The sequence below is a fragment of the Microtus oregoni genome, unplaced genomic scaffold (genome assembly GCF_018167655.1).
Source record: "Microtus oregoni isolate MIOR12 unplaced genomic scaffold, Mior012 000028F_ref0000031, whole genome shotgun sequence".
Taxonomy (NCBI): Eukaryota; Metazoa; Chordata; class Mammalia; order Rodentia; family Cricetidae; genus Microtus; species Microtus oregoni.
Window position 1 is genome coordinate 24,469,965 of NW_024543087.1, and position 27,197 is coordinate 24,497,161.

The following is a 27,197-nucleotide window of genomic DNA, read 5'->3' on the forward strand; positions in this document are numbered from 1 at the left end:
GCCTCATAGCCAGGTAACCCACCGAAGTTGCTAGTGAGGTCTCCACTGAGGATGCTGGTAGCTCCGTTCTCCTCCTGCGACCGTACCGGGAAGGAAGGTGGTTGTGTGTTGTTGGACTTTGACCTTTCTCGAGGTCTTTTTCTAACTCGTACATCCGTGCATCTGTCCTCACCAACATCTGCCTCGATTGATGTGTTTCCAATCAAAATTTAGTCCTAACAACAACTGTAATTTAAGTGGAGACTAGAAGGCGTGGTTTGGAGAAGACAGAAAAGCTATGACTCTGTTTTTAGAATATGATGATTTGTGACGTTCATCTTAAACAGTCGTTGAAAAAGCCCATAGTGTGTTCTGAACTGTAGGAGTAGGCTGGGCACAGTGGTGCATGCTTGTAGTCTTGACACTCAGACACTCAGGAGGTTGAGGAAGGAGGATCAGGGGTTCAAGGTTGTCCCTGATACATTTCAAGGCCAGCCTGGACTACTTGAGACCCTGTTTCAAAACAAAAGTATAAGGCTGGATATAGTGGCTCACAATGTTAATCCCAGCATTTGGGAAACAGAGGCAGGCAGACCTCTGTGAATTTGGTCAGCCTGGTCTGCATAGTGAGTTCTAGGACAGCCAGGGCTCTGTAGAGAGACCTGTTGCAAAAAGGCAAAGCCAAACAAACAGAAGTACAGGACTAGCTTTAAGGAAGCAGACCGAGTCGAGTGGAGGCACTGTCTGATCCCCAGTTCTTCATGTTTCTGCTTTTCCTTTATAAAGGGCTCCAGGTGCCTCATAGGGGATTCTCTTCTCTGCCAGGCAGGGATAACCAACTCTTCAGCTGCAGAGGTGGGGAACGCGCCTGGTGATGACTGGTGGCAACCTCTTCTTTCCACCCACAGGCTGACTCCTGTTAACGTTCATCTTGGGACTGGAGTGAGAACAGCTGAGAGCTGCTTTATGAAGCTGTGTTGTGGAGATGCAGACGGTTCTGGAAGGCCTTCCTTGCTGGCAGATTTCCCCCCCAATGTGTCACTAGTGGGGGCTGTGATTTAAACTAGTTTTGTAATATGCCAGAGGGACCTGGGGTGGTCCTCAAATCCTCATTGTGAACTGGTGAGGATTGAAGCACCTTTTTTGAGTTGCCAGCAAGGGGGGTCACACTTCTGGAGCCTTCTCCATCTGGTGGAGATGCTGCAAAAGTCACCGAGGCTGAGAGTGGAGACCTCAGAAGGACCTAGGGTTTGTCTTCCTATACAAGTGACATCAGTGAGAGCAGCTACGTAGACTATAGAACTCAGTTTGCTTATACAGAAATATATGAATGTGTTCTGTTTACAGACCCAGAAAATAAAAAGTTTGGGTTTACAAAAACCTATGCCACATATTGTGTGTTGGGTTGCCCACAGTATACACTGAGCACCGAGGTTGAAAGTAACTGTAGCATGTGGCGCTGTATGTGAATCAATAGAATCACCAGTAATGGAGAGGAAACCTGGGGGATACCTAACTCCTTAAGAGCCGATCATTTAGGGGAAAGTTGGGGACAGGCTCTTGCCTCCCAAGAGTGTTACATTCATTTCAAAAGAATTAATTTCAAGGTGTTTACTGTTTTTTTCTTTTTTCTTATCCTTTACAATTTCAACACACTTTCTGGAAAATTTCCCCCTTTCTAGATAATCACAAATTGGCCTCTTCATGTTTTAATTAGCATGAGTGGAAACTGCAGCTGATCAGAGCCATGCATCTTTCTCAGCCAGTGCCTTCCTCTTTGGAATCATGCCCAAAGTCCAAAATAGCCCCTTGCGTGCTCTTTCAACACCTTTATTGGAGATGAGGGAAGAAGGGTGGAGACACTGTCCCAACACCTTGGGGACGTACACGTATTTTTAAAACATTGTCATACACGCTGAGTCTCCTCCGCTGTCCTTCCACACCCACATTCCTCAGGTTGAGATTCTTGGCAGAAAGTGGGAAGGTCTACCCCTGCACACCACACCCTTTCCAGCTGCACTGTGGAAGTCAGGGTCTGCAAAGGTCAGGTACCCTGGTGGCATTTAAGATCAGCTGGCTTCCCAGCCAGCCTCCTGTCCCCTCCACTCGTTGCCCCGAGTTCCACCCACCCTCCGTGGATTGTGGCCTGAGTCCACTTATCTGGGACTGGGTGGGTGTTTCCTGCATGTTTAAGATTTTATGGAGGAAATAAAAATAAAGGAACAAAGCCTTTGTTTTATTTCTGGACTCTAGCTGGGGATGGCTGGAAGGATGGAAAAGGGTGCAGGAACTGGTCACTTGGCACCTTAACAAAATAACCATTCTAATAGAGAGAGCAGTTCACAGCGACGGTTCTATTTAGGGTTGGTGTGGGTGAATAGGAAGGATGGGCAGAGGGTTTGGAGAAGCCTGCTCGTGGGTGGAATGGAATAGGACAGGGTGGAGCGGGTTTGCCCTAGGCAGGGTCTCCAACAGTGCCAGGCAAGAGTCTGGGGCCACCCAGCTAGGCTTCCAAGCAGGCCACCTACCCTCAGGGACTCTCAGATTTGACTTTTCTTTTCTTTTTTTTTTCATTCCAGACATGGTTTCTCTCTGTAGCTTTGGAGCCTGTCCTAGAACCGGCTCTGTAGATCAGCGGCCTCGAACTCAGAGATCCACCTGCCTCTGCCTGCCAAGTGCTGGGATTAAAGGTGTGCGCCACCGCCACCCAACTGATTTCTCTTTCCTGGATGAAGTCCCTGCTCTGATTTCTCTATTTTGTCTGTGTGATCTTAAGAGAGTCCCTGCTTCTATGAGCCTCCCTTCCACACACAGAAGAGATGCCCCAGCTCCCTCTGCCTGCCTCTCTTCTCTGGTCAACCCTCCATCCCACATGTGTGTGGGGAGATAGACACCCAGCAGCTCTCAGTTCTCCCGGAGGATTTTCTCCTTACTGAAGTTCTCCAAGGGTGCCATTTTTAAAAATTGCCTAAGCGTCAGTGAGACCCCCCCATGACTATGGTGTTTCTGGCTATTTGAGGGTGAGGACCGTGCCTACTCGCTGTCTACCTCCAGGATCTGCTACCTGCTGTGCCCCACGTGGGTATGGTAGGGTTGGCCTATTTACTCCCTAAGCCCTACCGACCTACTGCTGTGTTATACAGTAGACTTTCACCAGGATCTCAGGAGAAAGGGGTTTCCCATGGCTCAGAAAAGAGCCAGACGTGAAGTTCAGTGACATCCCTTCTCTTCTTGCTTGGCTATTTGCTTGGAGAACTTCTGTGGTTCTCTCTCTCAACCCTAGTTTACTACCATTTCCCAGTGATCAATTTTCCTGCACTTTCTCTCAGAGCTGACAACTCTTTACTTCTGTCACTTGATTGAGGAGCTGTGATGAAAGTCTGCTCTAGACTAACCTTGAGCCTTTAAATCCAAAAGGGCATTAGAGAGTTCCTCTAGGCAGAATTCAGTATCCTGGAGTTCCAGAAGAACACAATGCTGTAGGATGGTTACTGCCGTCATTAAGGCTAATGTAAGTTCTAAACAGGCTGCTTCTCCTAATGACCAAGCCAGGAGTGGATCTCTTTTTCTGTCCAGTGACTGAGCCGAGCAGAAATGATCTGGGTCCTCAGACATTCACTGAGCTCTGCAGGGATGTGCATTGACCATCGAGTAGAGAGGTCACACTACGTCATATACAACTAGGCATTCAGTCGCAGCCTGTGAAATGTGGTCAAGAGAGATCATGGGGTTCTGGGAGGACATATGTGGAATCTCATCCAGCAAGTCCAAGGCACATTAGCAGTCAGGGAGGTATGTCATGGGGTTTAGGGTGTGGTCGGGGTTTAATGAACGGATGTTACAATGGTATACCCTGGCCGCAGGCCTCAGCCTGGCTCTTCTTCCGACAACCATGCTGCTGTCTGTCACTTACCAATAATAGTTTTATAGCTTGGGTGGTGGCACACTCCTTTAATCCCAGCACTCAGGAGGCAGAGACAGGCAGATCTCTGTGAGTTCGAAGCCAGCCTGGTTTACAGAATGAATTCCAGGACAGGCTCCAAAGCTACAAAGAAACCTTGTCTCAAAAAAAAAAAATAATAATTTTGCACAGTTGTTAATTTGCTAAAGATTATACAACTAGCAAAGAGGCAAGATTGATATTTATTTTTTCCATGACACGGTTTTGTGTATCCCTGGCTGACTTCAGACTTGCTGTGTAGCCAAGAATGACCATGAATTCCTGGTCTTTCTGTCTCTACTTTCCAAGTTTTGGGATTATGGGTGTAAACTGCTCCGTGTGGTCTGTGAAGTGCTGAGGATCAAACCCAGGACTTCGTGAATGCTAGGCAAACACTCTACCGACGCGACTACAACTCCAGCTCTTGGATGAATGCGTTTTCATGGAAACACTATATAGAAAGCAGAGGGAGCTAAGTGAAGTGGCACATACTTTTAATCCCAGAACTTGGGAGGGCAGAAACAGATGGATCTCCGTGAGTTCAAAGCTAGCCTGGTCTGCATAGTGAGTTCCAGGACAACGAGGCTACATATTGAGAGGTCTCAAAAAGAAAAGAAAAAAAAGACCCAACAATAACAACAAAAAAACCGAAGGAAGGCAGGATGGACACAAGCAAGCAAGCAGAGGGTGGGCAACCGGCCACCCAATCTGTTCTGATCTTTGGTTGATCCTTGCCCTTGGGTCTAGGGCAGTCTGCTCCAGAGCAGTCTGCCTGGTTTCCCTCTCCCTTCTAAACCAAATCTGCGTGGTTAGGAAGGCAGAGGAAAAACCGGAAAACAGAAAACTATAGAGCTCAGGGTGTGTGTGTGTGTGCGTGTGTGTGTGTGTGTGTGTGTGTGTGTCCTGCTTTTTCAGCTAGAAAGTTTAGAATCCTGAGTTTGGGAGAGTTGCCCTGCCCTGAGCCCTGGTGGATGCTCAGACCCAGGCAGCTGGTTCTCCGTGTACCACTCCACAGGCCTCCACACAGAAAAATCCCATCAGCCCACTTGTTGCCATGCCCAGCTCATTTCCAGGAAGTTTCCCCTTTGTTTGGTCCATCCATCTGGCTACTCTTTAAAAATGGAAATTAGATTGCCTCACCCTACCTCTGGGAAGAGCCTAGTCCCCATTTCGGTCAAGCATAAAAAATTGGTCACAGTCTTTGATAATGGCCTTTAATGTTTTGAAAATAAATGAGGAAAACAAAATCCTTTTTGAATGTACCTTTCACCCTCTACCTCCCTGGGTCTGAGCCACTCCCGAGGCAGGCGGTGTGCCCTCTCTGTGGAGGCCACACCCCTGGAAATTTCCCTGCAGGCCGAGGAACCCGTGTCGCTGCATGGGGTCAGTTCCACTGCTTTCGTCTTTGGGTTCTTTGCAGCCAGATTCAGGCCAGGCTAGCCGTGAAAAGAGTCATCTGTCCCAGACTGCCACAGCCCTAGGGTTGTGTCCAGGCTGGAAAGAGCCAGGGACGTGGCCGTTGATCCGTGGCAGAGCCATTAGGAGGGATGGGGGTCATTTGTTTGGCTTGTACAATGAAAACCTTTTAAACTGATGGTCAGTATTCGAATTTATTTTTGTTTTATGTGCATTGCTGTTTTGCCTGCATGTGTGTCTGTATGAGGGTGTCAGATCCCCTGGAACTGGAGTTACAGTTTTGAGCTGTTGTGTGGGTGCTGGGAATTGAACCCGGGTCCTCTGGAAGAGCAGCCAGTGCTCTTAACCATTGAGCTCTCTTCTCCAGCCCCAATGGTCAGTATTTTAAAGTCTAGATTTCTCTCTCACACATACACAAACAGACTTCTGGTTAGTCTAAAAAGGTAAACTCTCTGTTGGGAGGCCGAGGCAGAATAGCAAGCTCCAGGCCAGCTTAGGCTATTCAGTGAGATGCTCTCTCAAAAAACGAACCGAAACAAAATATCTGCCCTGCTGTAGGTATTCTCCAGCTGCAGCTGCCAGCTGTGTCAACCCCCTGCTCCATGCTACCAGAGGAACCCGATAGAAGGGGTGGCACAAAGGGGCATGCTCCTTAAAAGAGGCAGTATGGCCACGGGGTCACGTAAGAGCTTTGCGGTCCAACCTCAGCTAGACAAGCACAAAGCCATAGAACCCTGTCTTTAAGGATTCTAGGGGGTCACTGGATAATGGCTGCCGCTTGAAGTCTGCCTGAAATTCCATAAACTGAAGCAAGGGGCTCCATAGGGCTCAGAGAACGAGGCCTTTCGGAACTCAGCTCAGAGGGCCTGTGAAGACAGAGGCAGCTCCTCAAAGAGAGTTTTGGAGGGGGTTCAGTTGGAAGGCCCTTAGTGGAAGGCTGCCTGTGGGCACCTGCACCCTGTGGTCTGGACACGCTGCTAGGAATTAGTGGGAGCAGAGATTGTATGGGAGAAGGGGTGCTGAGCAACAGAGGGAAAGTCTAGAAGGCTCTGTCTCTTCCGAAAGTAAAGATTCCCATGCACAATTTTCCTGGACCGTCTTTGTGCTCCAGGACAGCTTAGGAGTAGCAGTGCTGAAGAATTGGAGGACCGTGCTGGAGAAGGGAGCCCAAACTGGGAGCACACTGTAGCCACAGCTTTGCAGCTTCTGTTGTTCACCTGGGACGTGCCTGTCTTCATTGTATACCTGGCTAATAACTGTGTGGTTTAAAAGACTCTGTTCTGGCATTGCCTTTACTAGGAAGGCTTCCCTAGACCCCCCTGCCTGACTAAAATGCCCCTATTCCCAGACTCTTACTGTTATGTTGTGGAATATTTAAGATGTGTTACGTTCATTTATGCTGTGGAATTTTTGTTAAATGATGCAAAGATGTGTTGCATTCTTTTATGTTGCTTTTGTTTAACACTCTGAAGTTGTATTACTTTGCTTGCCTAAAACACCTGATTGGTCTAATAAAGGGCTGAATGACCAATAGCAAGGCAGGAGAAAGGGTAGGTGAGGCTGGCATGCAGATAGAATAAATAGGAAGAGAGAAGAGAGGAGCAAGAAGTAGAAGAAGAGGAGGAAGTGAGGGACCAGCCACACAGCCAGACACCAAATAAGAAGGAAAAAAAAGATATATAGAAATAGAGAAAGGTAAAAGCCCAGAGGCAAAAGGTAGAGGGGATAATTTAAATTAAGAAAAGCTGGCTAGAAATAAGCCATGCTAAGGCTTGACATTTATAAGTAAGAATAAATTTCCATGTGATTATTTGGGAGCTGGGTGGTGGGCCCCCCAAAAAACAAAGAGTAAAAAAAACACACACAACAACATCTTACATTATAGCATCAGTGCACAGACTGTGAACTGATGTGAATCCTAAGAGGTTGTCTGTACTGGTTCCTCACCCAGTCCACTCTTCTCTGGACTCAGGTATAATTTGGCCATTTATTATGTCCTATGGCTTGTCTGTAGTTGGAAGTTTCTGTCCCGCCTAGTCCCACAGCCATTCATTCCCAAAGAAACACACAGAGGCTTATATTAATTATAAACTGTTTGGCCTATTGCTCATGATTATTATTAACTATCTCTTACAACTTAACCCATAATTCTTATCTATGGTTAGCCATGTGGCTTGGTACCTTTTCTCAGTAAGGCATCCTCATCTTGCTTCCTCTGTATCTGGCTTGTGACTCTGTCTCTGCCTTTCCTCTTCCCAGAATTCTCCTCATCTGGTCACCCTGTCTATACTTCCTGCCTGGCTACTGGCCAATCAGTGTTTTATTAAACCAATATGAGTGACAAATCTTTACAGTGTACAAGAACATTATCCTACAGCACTTGTCAGTTTTTAATCTTCCTCATGATATGCTTAATCTCCAAAGCACAAGATACCCAGAGAGGCCTTGGTATTTGGTAGAGAACACTGGTATTTAAGATCTTGAGGGAGGTACTGGTGAACGCTGAACCCACGAACAATGTGCTGTCTTCGTGTGCTCTGAAGTGAGAGCAACTATTTCCAGAACTCTTGGAGACATGCGAGAGAAGGCATGGCCCCTGGTCAGTCTGTGAGTGAGCACTTGGGGGCTTAATGTCCTAGGGAACTGCTGTACAGATCATGGCAGATTCTTCCAGCACAGAGTCTGCAGCGAAACCAGTCCAAAAGACTCCCATGAGAACCTTCCAGCAGTGAGTAGTGAGTTCTATTGAGCTGTCCCGTTGACCTGGTGGTTTGCAGACCATCCCTGGGCCCTGGAAGGGCCTGGAAGGAGTAGAGGTTCTTCCTGCAGGAGGAGAGACTTGGATGGGTTTCTGAAGGATGTTGATGATGGTGATGACCTGGTGCTTACGAGGGAGTTCCTCTGTGTCAGACGCTGGGTCAAACAAGTGAACAAAAAGCAGTGCCTCCAGTATCGTGAGGCCAAGCGCTGCTGCTGTTGCCACTTTTCCAGAGGGTGAGTGACAGCTCAAGGTTACAGACTTTTAATCCTATAGGCCAGTTCCTTGGTCTGGAGTTCCAGGTAAGGGGCCAGCCTCAGGCCCAGCTGGAAGCAGCAACTCTGAATATAGATGGATATGAGAGCTTCAGAGCTGTCTAGATTATCCCACTTCTTTTCTGGTTCAGATCTGTGTAGCAGGCTTTATCCCGGTCTGGGGTGGGGAAGTTGTGTGTGTGTGCATGCGCGCGCTCATGCGTGTGTATCCATAGGTCCTTGCATTTACCCTGCTCTGGCCTGCCTTTGGCCAGTAATTTGACCTGATGGTGTCTGACCCTGATACCACCTCCCTACCCACAGCTGTGTTCTCACCAGCACACCTGCCTCTGCTCTCTCTGCCCTGGCCTGGCTTTGCACATACATGTCCATCCTCCTGCCAGCCACCGGAGGATACCCAGAGTGGTGGCTGAAGGTGGCTCTGGGGTCACAGTACTCCTTTCTGCTGGGAGACCTTGGGAGAGTGATTTTAACTTCTCTGCTTCTCAGTTGTTTTTAGATTTCTTTTGCCTGTTAATTTGTGTAACTCGTGTACGTTTGTGTGCATGCACCATCGAGTGTGTGCAGAGGTCAGAGGACAGCTTGTGACAGTCAGCGCTCTCTCTCTCTCTCTCTCTCTCTCTCTCTCTCTCTCTCTCTCTCTTACCATGTAGGTCTCAGGGATTGAACTCAGGTCTTCAGTCTAGGCAGTGCATGCTTTTCCCCACTGAGCCATTTCACTGCTCTGTGTTTCTGGAGCTATAAAACTGGGTTCATCAAATCAGTACTTGAGAACTGAATGAGTTATTTGAATGGCAGAATCTCCTGACAGTTTTGACACATTGTTTGTGTTAAATGTTGGCTGTGAACACCCTCATGGCTGTCATGACTGTAGCCAGAAGTTTCTGCACACCTCTCAGAGACTCAGGGCTAGATGGTAGATGGGTGCCCATCCCCTGTCCGGAAGGTTCTTTATACTGGTGAGTCGGACCCAAGAAACCTTAGCTCCAGGGTGAATAAGGGTACTAGGGCTCTCTCCTTGCTTGCTCCTAGTGTGGTCTTTCTGGTTCTCTTGATGGTGGAAGAGACTGGCAGAGAAGAGGAGATAACATAAGACAATGACAGAATCATCCAAAGATGATCAAGTAAGGGCCCTCCACTAAGAAAAGAAAAAACACTTCATGACGTGCTTGGGGAGAACAAGAACGGTAGTGAGCTAGATCTGGGATGCCAAGTACGCTGTCTATGTATGTCAGTCACCTTGTTTCTGCCTGTCAGCAGCACTAGGTAGAAAAGGACTCCAAGAGGAAGGAAGGAGCCCACCATCAGTCAGTGACATCTGTCGTGGCTCTGTGAAGGAGCAACACTCAGCCACACATTGGTCATATGGACTTGGGCTTAAAGTCCTCTGTGGTGAGCACTTACATATGTAGCTGGCTGGTGGGTCAACGGTAAGAATGGATGGAGGTCGCTGGGTGCAGAGGTGGCTGCTTAGAGGCGGGGAGCGGTCCAGGGACAGTGCTGGCTGAGTTGGCACAGATGTCATACCGAGAAGAAGGGGAAAGGCTTAGGGAGGGATGCCAAGGGCCCAGACTCCTGGTGGGTCCTGCATTACTGGTAGGTCAGCAGCTGGGGGAAGCATCCCATTTCTGGGAATTGTGCAGAAGGGAAGGGCAGCTCCTGGAATGCAGAGCCATTTCCTTTACATGGGTTGGGCCGCTACCCCCAATGTGTCCTCATCCCCCCCAGTGCTGGGCACACCCAGACATCACAGAGATGAGGTTAGCTTCCCAGGACGGATTCAGCTCCACGTGAATGCACTCTTAGAAGAGCGCCCTTAATGATGAGCACACCCTCCTCTCCTAGCCTGACTGCTGGGCTCAGGAGGAGTCTTTAGAATAATTACTATCAAAATAGAGAGGCGAAAGAACGGTGAGGACCAGATCTTCACTGAAGCTGGCAGCGGCCTTGGGGTGCTTGTACCCTTGCTTTGGCCTCTTAACAATCTGTAGCCTCGTGTCAGGGAAGCTTGCCACAGGACGGACAATGCCCAGAGAAGAGAACCACAGTAGCAGATGAGGTTGTGAGATGCTGCAAATGAATTCAAGGTCAGGGACCATAAGGCATGGCAGTTTTAAGCACTACCTTTGGCATCTGTTCACTCCACAGCAAAGATCCACTAAGGAATGGCAGCTGTTACCACTCTGGGCACCACTGGTTTCAACCAGGACTATATGACATTGCTTTGAGAGTCGTGCTAGGTGAGGTCGGTGGGTGGCCAGGGACCTCTCCTTGGACCCCTTGGCAGTGTGTGCTGCCAGCACCGTTTCTTTCACATGACCAGCTCTCATAGTGGTTTGGGCTGTTCTTCTGGGGAAAAAAAAAAACGCTCTGGACTCTGTAGGATCTGGGAAGAGGGAAGAAGACTGATGTCCCAAGCATCCTCCATCACCCCTGTGTGGAGTGAGAGTCCCTCAAGTCAGGTCCACGCACGGGCCAGGAATTGAACTAAGACACTGGGACCTAGTATGTGGGAAGAAAAGTCAGGGTCAGTTAATTCCCCTGTCATTGCTCAGGCATCTTCCATGTTATTTCCACTGGGCTCTTGTTCTTTATTTTTAAACTGGGGAAATGGAGGGTCTAAAAGATTAAGAAGCCTCATTGTGGGACTTCCTCACCTGCCTGGCTGAAGAATCAAGACTGCTCCTGACACCCTCGGCTGCCATACTGACAGCCACTGAGCTTAGTGTCGTCTTGTCCCTGGATTTTCTCAGATATACGCACCACATTTGATTTATTTGTTTTAATTTTATGTGTGTGTTTTTCCTGTACTGTTGTCTGTGTACCACACATGTAGCAAGTGCCTGGGGAAAACAAAAGAGGGTATCAGATCTCCTGGAACTAGACAGAGTTACAGAGAGTTGTAAGCAGCCATGTAGATGTGGGGGATTGAACCTGGGTCTTCTGCTGAGCCATCTCTGCAGCCCCCTGTACCCATCATATTTTGAAGCTTACTGATAGACAAGGTTATGCTAGGCTTAGCACCCAAACACCTGCTTCTTCTTGCAGAAGAAGGGGCATTGTGTCCCTTCTTGGCACAAGAGCAGGCAGAGAGGGTAGAAGGGCTAAGTGGGGGCAGGACAGAAAGACCCCTGCAGCCCTGGGAGGTGATGGAGAAGATATGGCTGTCACCCTCATGGTGCTTGTAATCTGCTTGGGGAGGTGGTTCTGGAATTCAGGAAATAATTTCATGTTATGGAAAAAGAGGGGTAGAGAGGGAAAAAAACAACCAAAGAAAAAGCTTACTTCTCAGCTTAAAGATGCCTGATGTTATAAAATCATTAAAAAAAAAAAAAGCAGCATTGCTGTTTAGGAGGGAGTTTCCAGAGCAAGTAATGGGTTAGACTGCTGGTGTAGCCTGTGGGCTGGGCGGGGTTCTGGGGGGGGGGAGAGCAGTGGTTACCATGGAAACCAGCTCAGCTGCCTTCCCTGCCAAACGGCTGCTGTTCCAAAAGTGGGTTCCTATGTGGAGGGAGCTGGAACCTCAGAGCCTTTCCCATGGAAACAATGCCCCAAACGATGGGCGACCTTCCCACATAGGCCTGCAGCATCTGGCTGTGATGGAGATGAGGTGGCAGGGAGACTTTAAATGAGGGAAGAGGCCATGGCTGGGAGTCACAGAACTGAGATGGGTATGCTTTTGCTTCTGGGAACATAGTAAAAAGGGGAGAGAGGAAATATCTGGGTGCCTTTTCTGAGCTTATCATATTTAATGCCGTTTTTATTTCATGCTTAGAGAAGATCCCGAGGCTACCCAAGGTTATACAACTGGTCAGTGGACAGAAACCCAACAGAAAATGAATGGCAAAATGTGACAAGAAACCAGCTACCTTCTTACCTTCAAGGGGCCACCTGTTATCCCCCAAAGTGAAAAACAAACATTCAACAATAACTTTTACTAGAAGAAGGATATAAATATAAGTAGTTTGCTCCATGGCTATGTGGCAACAGTGATTGTACCTTGTGGTGACTGTTAGTTTAGCCTTTGAGTGGCATTTAAGAATCTTTCCTGTGCCATACAAGACCATCTTACTTTGTAGTAGTGTGGCATATGCCCTGTCATCTTCATGGCAAAGACATTTGATCCATTTTCCCCCTGAGGGAAAAACATGCCCCTCGGGAGAAGACAGGCAGTCAAAACCACTTCTGCATTGAGGGCTCTCTGGATCCAGTTTGTTCTGGTTCACATTTATTCCAAAAGAGTCCTATCTGTGGGGTTCATCTCACCCCTTGGACACAGTCCCAATGCCTGGCTGAGAGGGTTTCCATGAGTCCTGTGTGTACTTAGACCAGCCCCGTGGTTGGCGGGTTGTATAACGTTTTTGGGAATGCCAGTGCTTAAACCCTGGTGCATTCAGCCTGTTCCATTCTAGGCTTTGTGAGGACAGAGGGCAACAGAGGCATCCCATGCCCTGGGGTACATGACAAATGTTTAGAAGATTCCAAGTGTGATGGTGGCCTCTGCATGTGGACCATGGAGCTCAAAGCACAAGGTGGAGGCTGTGTCTCCCCTGAGAAGTGATTCCTGGGCCTGGACTGGCCCCCTCTGCACACCGCCATTCTGTGAACAGTGGACATTTCATGATGGTAGGGCACACCGGGAGAGCAAAGGCTAGCTGCGGGGACTAGAGTACCGCTGCTGCACAGGTGGCTAGGGCGGTTACTGCGGGCTACTGATGAGAGGTTGTCATTAAATGCTCAGTGTAGGAGTTTGAACTTGACCCATCAGCTGCGGACAGATGAAGAGGCTTTTTTAGCCTGACACAGTGAGAGTGAGCCTCTTCCACTGAGTCCTAGGAAGAAGCGAAGTCCAAGAGAAAGGGAACCCTGGCCTGCTGCGGTTCCCTGTGGCCTGGAACTCTTCGACGCCCGAGGTCGGTCAGAGCTCTATAAAAAGAAGGGAGACCTCCACTGACCACTTCCTGCCAGCTGCCTCAGCAAGGGGAAGCTGTTTATAGCAAGTCCGGCAGGTGATTCTGCTGTGGGTGGTCTGAACTCTGACTCAAAGGGCAAGTTTGGGTCCTCTGTTGCTAGTGTGGGTCTTACCTTGTGGTCTTTTGAAGAACACAATCAACAGAAATGGTTTATTTCCTCGCCCTTTCCCATCTGCCTGCTGCTGCTCGCTTACATGGCTTCCAGGGGAGGGTGGAAAAGTCTCTTACCAGCAAGCACCTGAGCTCTGGCCAGCGTCATTGGCCATTGGGGAGAGAGAGGACAGAGGCACCAGGCTCTGCTAACCGGAGAAGCAGAGAAGAGGGTGTCTGTCCTTCCTGTCTGCCCCCGTTCCTGCAGTCCTGTGGTCTTGTGGTCCACTCTCCTGTGGCCCCTGTATGTGGTAGCTTAGGCGACTGAAGCTGTAGCTCATCTGCATTGTTGGTTCTGGTGCTGGAGCCACATCCAGCTCCACCCCAAAGAGCTTAAATGAAAGACAATATTTTCAGGGAGCCTGCACGTTTTATTTTGTGAGGGAGATTTTAACACTCTCAAATTGTTACACTATACAAGTCTATTACAGTCATCCCTTGGTGTGGGTGGGGGGCATACAGGGTTTCAAGACCCTGACTGATACCCAGATTTGTAGATTCTCAAGTCCTTCACATAAAATGCCATAGCACCTCCCCATACACTTTAAATCACCTCTGCATTATACACGCCCAATACGATAGATATACTGCATAAAAAGCGATATCATACTGTTTAAGGAATAATGGTGAGAAAAAAAATAGCCCATACATGTCAGGAGAAAAAAATTAGAGTCAGGGTCTCATGTTAAGCTAGCTTCTAGTTTACTACGTAGCTAAGGATGACCTTGAACTTCTGATCTTCCTGCTCCCACCTCCCCAGTGCTGGAATTACAGGCATGCTCACGGCCTCCAGCTTCTGGGGGTCAGAGGGTTAGTGCAGCTAAGCAGACAGTCCACCAACCAAGCTTCAGAGCCAGCCCCAAATGATCTTTTCACATACAAAAATGTTTTATTAATATAGCATACGTAAATTATAAAAGAATGATAAGATTTAATATCTATATTGTGACCCAGCATCTGGGACTGGGAGAAGGCTAGAAGAAGAGTACAGCAGATTATATTCCCAGTGTAGGTCTCAAGGCTGAGCGGGGAGGTCAGGGGCAGCAGCTTCTCAAGGCCTCGTCTCGCTGATGTCAGTATCAGCCAGGCTGGCCAAGCAGTCTAGAGGACTGGAAGGGATGCGCCTTTCCCTTCCAGACAGGTGTGGTCAGAAGCCAGAGAGGAGTCTTGTTTCCTGCTGATCTTTTTCATGGTGAAGGATGGTTGGTTTTGGTTGAGGGGCTGCCAGTCTTCCCAGGATGTTCTCAAGTTACCATCGACAGAGCCTGCCAGCTTCAGGTGAGGCTGGTGAAAGACTGTTTTTGCTAACTAATTGTGTTAAAACCTGTGATCTTTCCACCTAAGGCCTTCAGCCCATCCTTAGGAGCTACACAGGCACCTGATTCTCCATTGTTCTCACCAACAAAGATCTGGGTGACTGGTTTAGATCGTCAAGACTCCTCCCCCCAAAAAAATTTTCAATTATTATTTTTATTTCTTTATTGATTTTTTTGAGCTCTACATTTTTTCTCTGCTCCCCTCTCCTTTAACCCTCCCCCAAGGTTTCTATGCTTGTAATTTAATCAGGAGATCATGTCTTTTTCCACTTCCCGTGTAGATTAGATCTATGTAAGTCCCTCTTAGGGTCCTCATTGTTGTCTAAGTTCTCTGGGATTGTGATTTGCGGGCTGGTTTTCTTTGCTTATGTTTAAAACCTACTTATGAGTGCGTACATGTGATAGTTGTCTTTCTGTGTCTTGGTTACCTCACTCAAAATGATGTTTTCTAGCTCCATCCAAAATGTTCCTGTAAAATTCAAGCTGTTGTTATTCTTTTCTGCTGTGTAGTACTCCATTGTGTAAATGTACCACATTTTCCTTATCCATTCTTCGGTCAAGGGGCATTTAGGTTGTTTCTAGGTTCTGGCTATGACAGTGCTGCTATGAACATAGTTGAGCACATGTCCTTGTGGCACAATTGAGCATTCTTTGGATATATACCTAAAAGTGGTATTGCTGGGTGTTGAGGAAGATTGTTTCCTAATTTTCTGAGAAATAACCATACTGACATCCAAAGGGGCTGTACCAGCTTGCATTCCCTCTAGCAATGCAGAAGTGTTCCCTTTACCCCACAACCTCTCCAACATAAGTTGTATCAGTATTTTTGATCTTGGCCATTCTTACAGGTGTAAGATGGAATCTCAGAGTTGTTTTGATTTGCATTTTCTGATGACTAAGGATGTTGAACATTTCCTTAAGTGTCTTTCAGCCATTTTAGATTCCTCTGTTGAGAGTTTTCTGTTTAGGTCTGTACTCCATTTTTTTAATTGGATTATTTGTTTTTTGATAACCAATTTCTTGAGTTCTTTGTATATTTTGGAGATCAGACCTCTGTCTGATTTGGGGTTGAGGAAGATTTTTCCCATTCTGTAGGCTGTTATTTTGTCTTGTTGACCATGTCCTTTGCTTTACAGAAGCTTTTCAGTTTCAGGAGGTCCCATTTATTAATTGTTTCTCTCAGGGTCTGTGCTGCTTGGGTTATATTTAGGAAGTAGTCTTCTATGCCATGCATTCAAGTGTACTTCCCACTTTCTTTTCTATGAGGTTCAGTGTGGCTGGCTTTATGTTGAGGTCTTTGATCCATTTGGACTTGAGTTTTGTGTATGGTGTTAGATATGGGTCTGTTTTCATTTTTCTACATGTTGATATCCAGTTATGCCAGCACCATTCGTTAAATATTCTTAAATTTTTTTCCATTTAATTTTTTTTTTGCTTCTTTGTCAAATATCAGGTGTTTGAAGGTGTGTGGATTAATATCTGGGTCTTCGATTTGGTTCCATTGGTCCTCCTGTCTGTTCTTATGCCAATACCAGGTTGTTTTCAGTACTGTAGCTCTGTAGTAGAGTTTGAAGTCAGGGATTGTGATGCCTCCAGAAGTTTTTTTATTGTACAGGATTGTTTGGGCTATGCTGGGTTTTTTGCTTTTCCATATGAAGTACCGTTCTTTCAAGATCTGTGAAAAATTTTGCTGGGATTTTTGATGGGCATTGCATTTGAATCTGTAGATTGCTTTTGATAAGATTGCCAAATTTTCAATAATTTACAACTCATAGTTGGTTTGAATCTGTCAATATAGAATTCATGGCTAAGAATGTTGACTGTATTCATGAGCAGATGTGTATGTGTGAGAGAGAGAGAAACAGAGAGAGACACATAGAGAGAAAGATGGAAAACAGACACAGGAAATCGAAGAGCCCTGCAGTCTGGTTTTGGAATAGCCACCTTCCAAACCTTGCTGTTTTGGGTTCCACTTCTGGGCCAGGACAGTCATGTATGCATGCCTCCCTGTAATAGTGGCCCTATACCTTTGCTGTTCAGAGGTCTGGTGTTTTTCCATATATAGTACAAATCTTTTTCTAGGTTTGTTAAGCATCCTGTTTTGGTTTTGTTTCTATGTATGTATGTATGCATGCATGCATATGCAAGAAGGTTTTGCTATGTATCCCACATTTGCTTGAACTTGTGATCCTACTGCCTTTGCCTCCCCAGTTTGGGGATTAAAGGTGTGTACCACCACACCCAGCCAGTTAACTGGTTGCTACGTGTATCTGTTCCCCCCTTCCCCCCCCCCAACATTTGGATTATTCACACCTCCATCTCCCCATTCCTAACATTTTTGTGACGCTCCCCAATTAGACTTTTTCCTTGCAATAAAGTCTCACCTGACCGAGTGTTTTAACTCTTTAGAGGGCATGCCCCTTTTTAATTTTGATCCATTTCTGAAAGCCTGTTTTCAGCCCAGCTTTGACAGATTTATATTCTTCCTGCCTGCAGAAAAGCTTGTACTTCCCCCACACTTTGGGGGAGTCCGAAATGTCAACATCAGGTTTCAGTGACTGGGGAGGCTCCAGCAACAGCACTGGCCTTCAGCCACATGCAAATCAACATGGCCACACAGCCCACATTTTTGTTAACACGCTTTGTGTCTCAGCCTAGCGTCGAAGATCTTGTAGAGTCAAAAATAATTATAAATACCTCTCAAACTGGCTGCTAGTCTGGTATAGAAGAAAACTATGCTTTGGGGTGGGGGTGGGAGGGACACAGTGGTAGCGGCAGGAACCCCAAGCCCTTGTCCTCTGGGTTATGCTATCCCCTACCCTCTTTACCAGCTACCCCTTGAGCCTTTCTCTTCCCCAGTGCAGCACTGGGGTGTTTTCATCAGTACAGAGATAGCAGCAAGCGTCTGCTCCCCCAGGATTGTTTTTTATGCTGCTTCGAAGTGGCCTGCGAGCCCTGCGGCTTGCTTTTCCCTGCCAGGATCTTCAGTGGGCTGCTTTTGTCCCTGTTAGCAGCCCTAATTGTTCTTTTCAGAATATTTTTATGCAATGCATCTTGATCATATTCAGCATTCACCGCCTCTCCTATTTCCTCCCACATTTACCCTCCCTACCCTCACCTCCCTACCCACCCAACTTTGAGCATCGCCTCCTTTTCTTCTGTCTAGTCTAGTAGTGTTACCCAGCTACTTTCGGGCATGGAGTCTGCCCCAGTGTGTGGCTAACTAACCAGAAAGCTGACTCTCCTCCTTGCAGCCAGTGGCCAGTGGCGACTCGCTAGTGGTGGAATTTGGTCCGCACTGGGCTTTGGCCTGGCCTGGGCTTGTGCCCGTCTTGTGCATGTTGTCACAGTCGCTGGGAGGTCATGTGTGCAACTGTTGTGTCTGGAAAATCTATTCCTTGGAGCCAGCCACCACCTCTGGCACTTACAAAGTGTCCTTCCCTCACCGGTGTGTGACATTGACTGCCAGCCCACAGCTGGCTGCTGACGGATAGCACTCCATTGGGTTCCTTCCTGGTTTTCTGAGTGCACCTTCCATGACCCCCATTTGCCTCTCTTTCTGGGCACTCTGTGACATCATTTCCCAATGTCATTCTGCTCTCTGTCACCTCGTCCCGATCAGTCTTAGCCTGGGAAGGTCCTATCATTCTTCAGAACCCTGGGCCCCCATTTCCAGCTCTTTCCTCTGCCTTAGTGGGGAGCTTCTCAGCCCCCACAGGTCTTTGCTGGGGAAGGCTGGCTTGTGCTTCCTAGAGTGTGAAGCAGCTTCCCTGCCTCTGCCTCCTTGGTGATACCCTGAAACATCCCAGCATCGCAGAGATCCTGGTGGGGGAGAGAACCGCTCCTGCTGAGAACCATTACAATACCCGCTTCTTCCGTCTTTGTCCCAGCTTAAATGGATGGACAGATTCCCTTTAATGCTGGCATGACTTCATCATGATAAAGTACAAGGAGATGGAAGGACAGGATGGCAGATTTGGGTTGGAAAGGGCCTCCCAGAGCACAGGCGTGCTGAATTTGCACAGCCCCTCTCTCCTCCGGGCTTAACAGCCTCAGGTCTTTCTCAGCAGGGCATTCAGATTGATAATATTGGAATTGTTATAGTTGATAGGCAGTGATGTGAAAGGTGTGTGTCTTCTATCCCTGCTCCGCTCAGAGCACACACACACACACACACACACACACACACACCCGCTTACGTGTGCAGCTCTGGGGCAGAGGCTAGTTGTAGAGGAACTCTCTCCACACTGCTTTTAGCTGAGCCCAGTGAAGACCAGTGGGATGATGTGAATCAGACCAGACCTGGCATGTAGTTGCTGTTGAGGGAATAGTGGTGAACAGGTCATTGGAACGGTGATTGTCTTCGTTGAGCAGTGGGACCACACATGACGTGTTCATGTTGAGCAGTGGGACCACACATGACATGTTCACGTTGTTTTGCCTTGTTTCACTTTCTAATTGACCTTTGGGAGTTTTTGTTCCCATGAATATTTCTCTCAAATTCAGGAAAGAAAGCCCATGATTATTTTTTCCCTAGTTCAAAAGAAAGAGATCCCTCCCTCATCCTGTGTGTCTTTCTTCCCTAGGTGTGGCTACCAGAAGCATGGCCACCAGCGCTGTACCCAGTGACAACCTCCCCACGTATAAACTAGTAGTAGTGGGAGATGGAGGTGTGGGCAAGAGCGCCCTCACCATCCAGTTTTTCCAGAAGATCTTTGTGCCTGACTACGACCCCACCATTGAAGACTCGTACCTGAAGCATACGGAGATTGACAATCAGTGGGCCATTTTGGATGGTGAGACCTGATGACAGCCTTGCATGGGGTGGGTTACCATGGGGAAAAATCAGGGAAATGTGATAGGCTTAAGTGGGGCAACATGGTTTCCTGCTTGCTGATATTATGGGATGGTTGCTGTAAGGCAGTATGTAGCATCCAGGGGGAATTCTAGATAGAGATCTGGTCCTGGTAGAGTGCTCAAAGACCTTAGTGGTAACGAAAGCAGACTGTGAAAGAAGAGGCCGGGGAGAATCCTGCCAGCTCAGAAACGCTGTATGGGAGTTGCTTCTTTAAGCAGAAGCTCTGATGAGCAGATACAGAAGTTTCAAGCTAATAAAAAAAGAGAAGCTTTCTTTTTTTAGATTTATTAAGGAAAACTGAGAAAGGTCTCCCAAGAATAGGAGGCTCTCACAATACATGAAAACTGATTTCTTACTAACCAGAGTGTACCTAGGAAGTGCCCCTTTGTTGGGAGAGCTTGCATCTGGCATTGTATTTCTACTCTGTTCAAAATTAGGGTTTCTCAAAGTGTGGTGGTCAAGGAGCTTCCTAGAGATGTGAATCCAGACCCCTTCTCATTCCGAAATTCCCAGGGTGGAGGGCAATGACTTGGTTTTTAGCACACCCTGTAGGGATTGTTGAAGCTGGAGACCCCCGTGCTAGATTCCCGCTGGCCATGATTCTCTATTGCCCAAGTCTCTTCCTGAGCTAAGCCCATTAATCACAGGGCGCTGGTCTAGGAGGAGAGCTTGGAAAGCTGCTGACTTACAAGTTTCTTTCAGATAAATGCAAATATTTTTCTCAGTCTGTGTCTTGTTTTCCATCCTCCCAACAGTTCCTTTCAAAGACTAGACGTTTCTGTTTTGATGACGTCTAGTTTATTCGTTCTTTCACAGAGTGTACTTTTGGTATTTTGTCTAAGAAATCTTTGCCTAACCCAAGGTCACGGCTGTGTTTCTCATAGTTTCTCCTGGAAGTTGAATTGTTTGGGTTTTTCATTTACGTTTTGTTCTATTCTGTACACTTTGCATGTGGCACGGGGGTGGGACAGATCTTCCAGAGTTCCTTGTTAAAGATATTCTTCCTTCCAGCTCCCTGTTGACTTTGTCCCAATAGTGAGAACCAGTTCCCCGTGTAATCTGTCTTTGGTCTGGATGTCTGACTTTAGACAAATCGCCACTGCTTTAACAGTATAGCACTATGATAACTTAGCAATTGAAGCCATGTGAATGAATATGAATTATAGACTCAGTGTTAATTTCTGATTTTGTTTGGGGTAGTGTTGAATTTGTGTACAACCTGAAGGAATTTTTGTAGTGTTTGGTACTGAACCGTAACACATGCTAGGCAAGTGACATAGCCCTGAACCACGTCCTCAGTTCTGAGAACAGATGTCTTAGCTGACAATGCTGAGCCTTTTAACCTGTGAACACTGTCCCTCTCCATTTATTTAGGTCTTCCGTGATCTCTCAATTGTTTTGTGCTTCTGAATACATAGGTCTCTTAGGTACATTTTGTTAGGTTTATACTTACATCTGCATTGATGCTATGATGAAAGTTTTAAATTTCAGCTTCAATTGTTTGCTGCTAGAATATAGAAAATTAGGCTACTTCTAATTTTTTGGGTTTGTTTTGTTGGATCTCTCTTTGTAGACCAGGCTAGCTTCAAACACAATGTGCCTGCCTCTGCCTCCCAAGTGCTGGGATTTAAAGACATGCACCACCACCGCCTGGCTATGATTTCTAATTTTTAAAATTAGTTTCACATTAACTATGAAGTAATGGGTTTCATTGCGGCACTTTACACATATATGTCATTATATTTTACTCAAATCCATTTACCCCTCACTGCCTTCCCTGTGCCTCCTGATCCTCCAATATGATTGATTTTTATGTATCAATCATATAACCTTCTGTATTAGCCTTAGTGGCTTTTTGTGAGATTCCTTTCTGCATGAATGATCATGGTGGTAAAGGTAGTTTTATCTTTTCCTTTTCAATCAATGGTTTTTATTTCTTTTTCTTGCCTTATTTCAGTGACTAAAGCCTCCAGTATTGTGCTGAGTGGCAGAATAAGAACAGAATCTGTGCCTTGTTCCTAAGGGGAGTGTTCAGTCTCTTGGCATCAGTCTGATGTTAACTGGAGATTTATTTGGTGGAGATGCCCTTTATCAGGTCAAGGAGGCTCCCTTCCCTGGTTTGCAGCCGGTTTCAATCAGGAGCGGCTGTCGGGTGTTGTCAAATGCCTTCTCTGGCTGAGATAATCCCATGGCTTTTCTTTGTTAGTTTGCTAATGTGGTAAATTATGTTGAGGTTTTCCCTCAATTTTTAAAAACATTCTAATTACTTTTATTTAGTGTGGGTCTTGGGGGAGATTGGGGTGTGTTCTGCAGCGTGTATGTGGAGGTCAGAGCACAACTTGGGGGACATTCTCTCCTTCCGCCATGTGGGTCCTGGAAGTTGAGCTCTGTCGTCAGGCTTGGTAGCAGGTACCACACAGAGCCTTTGCTGGCCCTTTCCCTAATGTGTAACTAATTTTTCATCCCTGAAATAAACAGCACATGGTTCTGATGAATTGCCCTTTCATATACCATTGGCTTCAGTTGGACAGAATTTGATACAGAAATGTTTTACTTGTATTCTCAAGGGATATTAGACCATTTTTTAATTATAATTTATTTATCTAACTTTAGTATGAAAGTAATGCTGGCCTTCTAGAATAAGTCGGAAATTAACCCTTCTTTTTCAATTCTCTAGGAAAGTTTTAATAAGTCTCTTTTAATTTCTTTTGTATACATTCATTGGAATTCACCAACAAGACCATCTGGACTGCAAGCTTTATGGAGAAGCTTCTAAACTGTCAGCTAAATGCCCTCAACAGACATAGGGTCATTAAGTCATCTCTAGTCTTCAGTGAACTCGGGTAGTGGGTGATTTTTAAAAAAATTGTTTTGTTTATCAGAATTGACAAATTTATTGCCATAAGGGTGCTTGTAATATTCTTTTATAACCTTTACAACTTGTAAATTCTACAGTGATGTCATCTTTCATTCCCGATATTAGTAACTTGTACCTTTTTCTTTCTCCTTTTCTAGATCAGGCAGGGTTGGGTTTCATAAGTATTGATTTTCTCAAAGAGCCAGCACTTACACCCATTGATTATTCTCATTTAGTTCCATTGATTTTTCACTTATTACTATTCTTTCTCCTTTACTTACTTTAGATGTAAGTTTCTCTTGTTCTCATGTCCTTGGAAAGGGGTGTCTTGCTGTTCTGCCCAGGCTAGTCGCCTTCTCCTGGGCTCAGTGATCCTTCCACATTTGCCTCCCAAGTACCTGAGCTTCAGTGACACAACACCATGCTCCACTTTGTTAGAACTGCCTGAAATGTAAGCAGATGCTGATGCTTCAAGTCATTTTTTCTTTCTTGAATATTCATTTAGTGCTATAAAATTCTCTGAATTACTCCTTTAACTGTGCCCCATAAATTGTAACATCATATGTTTCCTTTCTCCCTCCCTCCCTCCCTCCCTCCCTCCCTCCCTCCCTCCAAGACAAGGTCTCACTATTTAACTTTCTCTGGAACTCACTCTGTAAACAAAACTGGCTTTCAACTCACAGAGATCTGCCTAGGTCTGCCTCCCAAGCACTGGGTGGGTTAAAGACATGAGGCACTACACCTGGCTTATGTTTTAATTTCTAATCCTATCAAATTCTAATTTCCCTTTAGATTTCTTCTCTGACCCGTAGGTTCTTTAGAAGTATCTGACTTAGTTTTTAAGAATTTGGTACTTTCCCGAAGATCTCTCTGCTCTGGATCTTTAATTCAGTGTGTCAGGGAACATACAGCGAACTATTCCAAGTCTTTTTTGAGGCTTGTCTCAGTGCCCAGAAGATGGGCTGTGTTCATAGATGTTCTCAGAGTTTGTCTCACAGATCACAATGACTGATAATGCCCAAGTCTTCTGTATCTTCACTGGCTTTTCTGAGTACTTGTTCTGTCATTTATTAAAAGCGGGGTGTTGCATGTCAGGGTGTAATTGTAAATTTCCTTATTTTCGGCTGGGGTTTTGCCTGGTGCATTTTTTTTTAAAACACTCTGTTGTTAAATATGCAGATGCTTGGAACCAATATATCCTCTTGACAAGTAGTCCTTCATGGGTATTTAGGACTGATATAACCTCTTGACAAATGGCCCTCCACTCATATTAAAATGGCTTCGTCATTCCTAAGTTTCACCTCTCTTGGAACTGTCAGAACTTTGTTGGGCACCTGTATTTCGCCTATCAGCATCCCCACCCTCCCCTAAAGTGATTGATGTATGTTATGGTATGAGAAGTGCATCATTCATAAGACACACCAGTCTTTGGGGGCTTGTGTGCAGCTTGAGGTTTTGAGCATTTCATTGGGTGCAGGTAGACAAACTACTTGGGAGTTTGCATGTGGTCCTCTCCCCTCCTAGGGTCCAGGTAGACAGGTGAATCCCTACTCTGGAATTTGCATGTGGTCCTCTTTTCTCCTAGGGTGCAGGCAGACAGGTGAATCCCTACTCGTGAGTGCATGTGGTCTTCTCCCCTCCTAGGGTGCAGGTAGACAGGTGAATCTCTACTCGGGAATTTGTATATGGTCTTCTCCCCTCCTAGCATGTTCTTTCTGCAGAGATAACTCATGAAGATTTTGTCTTTTGTTTTAAGGCAGGTCTCATGTATGGCTGGCTTTGAACCCGCTGTGCAGCTGAGGTTGGACTTGAGTTTCTGATCCTCCTGCCTCTGCCTCCTGAGTTCTGGGATTATAGGTATATATGCCAGGCCTTCAGGCATGGTAGGCAAACATTTTACCAGCTGAGCTACATTCATAGCCTATTAAATAACACTCTATTGGCGAGATCTTCCATGACCAAGACATCTACATTAGTATTCACACACCTGTTATTTCTGTCAGCAAATATTTTTAAGAAATAAATTATCAAATACTGAACAGTTTATTCGCAGTTACAGATTTGATTGGTTTGCTACATTATTTTCTTTGTTTTCTTGTCTTAGCAAAGCTTATACTCATAACTATTACAATAAATTTACATGTATGCACTTCCCCTATTACATTTTATTTAGTACATGTGTGTATGCACATGAGCTTGTGTGCTTTCCTTAGCTATGACACACATGTGGAGGTCAGAGGAGAACTTATAGGAATTGCTTCTCTCCTTCCACTGTGTGGGTCCTAGGAACAGTGCAGGTCAATGCAGGTCATCAGGCTTGGAGGACGAGCCCTCACCCACTGAGCTGTCTCATAGACTCCTTTTATGTACTTCACTTTTTACTGTTGTTGTTCGGCTGCTTTTTTTCTGTTTTTCTTTTCCTTCCTTTCATACAAGGTCTCACTGTGTAGCTTTGGCTAGCCTAGAACTTGCTATGTAAATCAAGTTGACCTTGAACTCACAGAGATCTGCTGGTGTAACACGAGGGCCTGCTTGTTGGGGCTTCTGTCCTCCCACCAGGTCCCATGACTGTTTAGCCCCAAAGAAATCACACAGAGGACTATATTAATGATAAACTGATTGGCCCATTAGCTCAGGCTTCTTATTAACTCTTATAACTTATATTAGCCCATTATTCTATTATATGTTAGCCACATGGCTTGGTAGGTCACATCTTCCATCTCCCATGTCTGGGCAGGACTCCAGAGGAATGGACTTCCTCCTTCCCAGAATTCTCCTGTTTTCATTGCCCTACCTCTACTTCCTGCTTGGTTGTCCTGTCTCTACTTCCTGCCTCTACTTCCTGTCTGGCTACTGGCCAATCAGTGTTTATTTAAAACATAATTGACAGAATACAGAATTGTCTCACACCACTGCTGGTCCCTGTCTTCAAGGTGGGATAAAAGGTGCATACCATTGTACCCAGCTTGCTCTTGTTTTGCTTTCCTTCCTTTCTTTCTTCCTTCCTTCCTTCCTTCCTTCCTTCCTTTTTTGTTCTTTTTTTTTCCTTTCTTTTTTTTGGATTTTTTGAGACAGGGTTTCTCTGTAGCTTTGGAGCCTATCCTGGAACTAGCTCTTGTAGATCAGGCTGGCCTTGAACTCACAGAGATCCTCCTGCCTCTGCTTTCTGAATAGTGGGATTAAAGGTGTGTGCCACCACCACCTGGCTCTCAGCTTGCACTTTCTAAAATAATTGTAGGCATTATCTTTTGGAATATATACCATGCTGATGGAGGAAGGTCATTGGTTAATTATAATAAAGAAACTGCTTGGCTGGCCCTCATAGGTTAAAACATAGGTGGGAGGAGTAAACAGAACAGAATGCTGGGAGGAAGAGGAAGTGAGCTCAGAAGGACAGCTCTGCTCTCTGGAGCAGAGACACCATGCCCCGCTCCCGGGCAGACACACGTGATGAAGCTCCGACCCAGGATGGACTAGGCTAGAATCTTCCTGGTAAGACCGGAGCTACACAGTTTATTAGAGATGGGTTGATCGGGATATCAGAATTAGCCAGTAAGGGCTAGAGTTAATGGGCCAAGCAGAATGGGCCAAGCAGTGTTTAAAAGAATACAGTGTCCGTGTAATTATTTCACAGTATGAGCTAGCCAGGCAGCTGGGGTGCTGGGGACGCAGCCCTGCCGCTCTTATTTACTACACCATGCCTTAGAATAGACTGAGTTAGACAAGTGGAAATAAGTTTCTTTACTACAGGTCTCATAAAACCCTTTACTGTACAGTGTATATTAGGAGCACATTAGTAGAGTAGATTGTTAGGATTTCCCCAAAGAACCATTTTGGCCACTTCATTTTGAGCTGTGTTCCACAGAAAAATATTGCATAATACATGCAGAAAAGAACACTGCTTGGTACAAGTTGTGGCTCAGTCAATGTTATTTCTTTTTATTGCCATGTAAGCTTTAGTGTTTTTCTAAGTAACTTTGAACATTTGCTTCTGAAGGGGAGAAAGTATTTTCCAGAGTGCCTTTTAGATTTTGTGATAACAGTTCCTAGCAGCAGAGACAGGGGAAATAGGGCTGCAGCATTACTTTGAAGCTCAGATCAGTGAAACTGGGCCTGATTTAGTGTATTAGTTAGGGTTTCCATTGCTGTGATGAAACACCAAAACCAAAGCAAGTTGGGGAGGAAAGGGTTTATTTGGCTTACACTTCCACATCATAGTCCATCACTGAAGAAAGTCAAGACAGGAACAGTCAACTGGTACAGGAACCTGGGGGCAGGAGCTGATACAGAGACCGTGAAGGGGTGATACTGGCTGGCTGGCTTACCATGGCTTGCTCAACCTGCTTTCTTATAGAACCCAGGTCCACTAGCTCAGGGATGGCACCACCTACCATGGCCTGGGCCCTCCATAATCACTAATTTAAAAACTGCCTACAGCCCAGTATGGAGAGTATAGAGGCATTTTCTCAGTTGAGGCTCCCTCCTCTCTGATAACTCCACTTCATGTCAAGTCGACATAAAACTAGACAGCACATTTAGCATATGGCATTGCCCATCAAGGCCTTCCCTGAGAATAGATACTAGACGCCCAGACTAGCATGGTCTACAGCCTAAGATCTCCCATTAAAAAGGGCTAAAACATTTCAGCCGACTGTGGCTTTTAGAAGGACGACCC

The 27,197-nt window shown here is 46.1% G+C and overlaps 1 protein-coding gene across 2 annotated transcripts in view; it reads left to right on the top strand.

Moving 5' to 3' along the window:
- The window catches only part of Mras (muscle RAS oncogene homolog), a 52,449-nt gene that overhangs the window by 5,878 nt on the left and 19,374 nt on the right, over nucleotides 1-27,197 (top strand). For both annotated transcript variants that reach the window (XM_041677138.1, XM_041677137.1), the window contains exon 2: nucleotides 19,394-19,603. In XM_041677138.1, coding sequence (XP_041533072.1) covers nucleotides 19,411-19,603 — 193 coding nt within the window. In that variant the 5' untranslated portion in view covers nucleotides 19,394-19,410. The remainder of the gene's footprint in view (nucleotides 1-19,393; nucleotides 19,604-27,197) is intronic.